This window comes from Phytophthora parasitica, assembly GCF_000247585.1.
Source record: "Phytophthora parasitica INRA-310 unplaced genomic scaffold supercont2.239, whole genome shotgun sequence".
NCBI lineage: Eukaryota > Oomycota > Peronosporomycetes > Peronosporales > Peronosporaceae > Phytophthora > Phytophthora nicotianae.
In genome coordinates, this window is record NW_008649225.1 from 3,892 (window position 1) to 5,818 (window position 1,927).

The 1,927-nt window shown below is 47.1% G+C and overlaps 1 protein-coding gene across 2 annotated transcripts; it reads right to left on the minus strand.

Moving 5' to 3' along the window:
* Positions 1-1,564, minus strand: PPTG_19977. 2 transcript variants are annotated; one of them, XM_008918597.1, is made up of 3 exons: positions 1,337-1,564; positions 1,062-1,256; positions 1-997 (listed from the first exon to the last, which is right to left on the minus strand). In XM_008918597.1, the coding sequence occupies exons 1-3, from the start codon at positions 1,520-1,522 to the stop codon at positions 146-148; spliced, it is 1,233 nt and encodes a 410-aa protein (XP_008916845.1). In that variant the 5' UTR covers positions 1,523-1,564; the 3' UTR covers positions 1-145. The 2 variants fall into 2 exon arrangements, with proteins under 2 accessions (XP_008916845.1, XP_008916846.1); XM_008918598.1 differs by having other exon boundaries at positions 1,062-1,564.
* Positions 1,565-1,927: the final 363 nt, after the last annotated feature.

A 1,927-nucleotide genomic window follows, 5' to 3' on the forward strand; every position in this document is an offset into this window, starting at 1 on the left:
AAGTCATTGTGATTATCGGCTGAAAAAGCTAGTAAGCCTTCACGTTGTTGCGGTAATACAAATTGTACGCAAAACCTCAAACTTGCTGTCTTAACTTTTTTTTTCTTTCTTCCGGTCTCTTACTGTATACACGTGCTGCTAGTCGCTACATTCCTTTTCTAGTCATTAGTCGACCACTGACCGAGTGGCGAATTGCAGTGAACATCGACTGACCCACTTGCTCCATTCCGTCTCGGATATGCGCAGCAATGTCATCGTCCAGCGGGAACGGAGGCTTCCGAAGGCGCAGACATGTCCACCTCGTTGCCACCACCACGTCCTCTTGTGTTTCATAGCTAGCAGAGGACCCACACTCACTATTTGGAGAACCAGCAGTTGCAGACAGATTTGGCCGACGCCGCGGATATTTAGCAACCATGACGTGAAACGTAATATCTTGACGCACACGCTCAGTAACGTGATACGGATACAACTCGTCTTCTTCGACGTAGTTGCACACTGCGATACCCACTTCATCGCCAATCGTTCTGTCGGTACGAGGCCCCGAGCCATCGTCCCAGTACTGAGTGAACGTCACATTGTTCATGTCCACCTTCACATTCGGAGAAATTGACGTCACCAGGCGATGTTGAGCCACTGAGCTGTCCCAGTCTTCGTCGTCATTTTCGCGGATAGTAATGTCGCCTATGAGATCGGAAATACTGATTTCCAGATTGTACGAAAACTTTAGTACGCCGTCGAACGCCTGCCTGACGGTTTGAGCTTTTGGCAGTGGCTTGATATCGAAGCGTGCTAAGCACACGTCTCCGTTGTCGGACTGGAATCGCTGCAGATCGGTGAATTCTGTGTCGATGGCCATGTACCGTGACCGCTCAGCTAAAAAGTAGAAGGCTTCTTCTAGACGCTGCTGTTTCATTGACAGCAGTGTGTTGTATCGGTCTCGCGGGTCTGTTCCCAGTCGAATAACAGGCTCATAGCGACTATGATCCTCAGCTCTCTTTAGTTTAACACCCACACAAAATTAGTGTCACGTACCTCCAGTACTACAGCTAGCTACGTACCAGAAATTCTGAAATAATAGACTGCGTGTTGGCGAATACGATCCTTTGTCCACGAATAGAGTCCCGCAGCTCCTGGTTTTGCCTCAATCGAGTCACAACTTCATCATTCCCATCTCGAGACTGATTACGACGTCTCAAATGCTCCAACTGAATGTTCATCGCCTGCAACTTCTTCTCCAGCATCTCCTTCTCTTCCTACGACGATAAAAATTCAATCAACGTTCATACATATGGCCTCATAGTCTTCAAATGTTGTCGGTATTGGAAATGTGTACCTTGCGTCGATAATACGTTCGAGTACGCAGCTCTGGATTCAGTTGTTTGTGTCGCGTCCCACCTTCCGACTTGGCGGCCTTTGAGACGTTCAGAGGTGGCGGCGTCCAAAGCAAGTTGCTGATACTGGCGCTACTGGACTGAGGAGCTCCAGTATTCGGCACAGCGAACGGAGAAGAGCGTTGCATGGTGCTCGGCGATGAGGGAGCAGGCCCAAGGTGCCTTTTGTTAACTGACCGTAATCAAAAAATATAGGGTTAGGGAAAAGTTTTGAAATGTTAGACGACTACAAAAAAAAAAAATGTTATTTATAATTGTACTTTTATGTGTACTGCAAGGAATCAGCATTACAGGTATGAGGACTATGACTTGCTCCACTCAATGTTATAACATTCTGCTTTGCCTCAACTCAGTATTGCCAAACGGCCATGAAACTGGTTAACCTTAGAAACAAAGTACTAAGTACTTTCGTGGGAAATGCTATGCAACTGGTTCAGGAACAAAGGCGTCATGGATCCACTGGTATCCACGATGGCGTATAGAGAGATAAGTGTTGCAACGTCATCATTTATCGCGTGAAACAAAGACCCACT

What these genes read in the sequence shown, in the direction of transcription:
- PPTG_19977 (XM_008918597.1), bottom strand. Translation starts at nt 1,522, where the DNA reads ATGCAACGCTCTTCTCCGTTCGCTGTGCCGAATACTGGAGCTCCTCAG. An exon ending in GAACGTATTATCGACGCAAG is followed by an intron (nt 1,257 to 1,336) that starts GTACACATTTCC and finishes TTATCGTCGTAG; the next exon opens with GAAGAGAAGGAGATGCTGGA. An exon ending in CTATTATTTCAGAATTTCTG is followed by an intron (nt 998 to 1,061) that starts GTACGTAGCTAG and finishes GTTAAACTAAAG; the next exon opens with AGAGCTGAGGATCATAGTCG.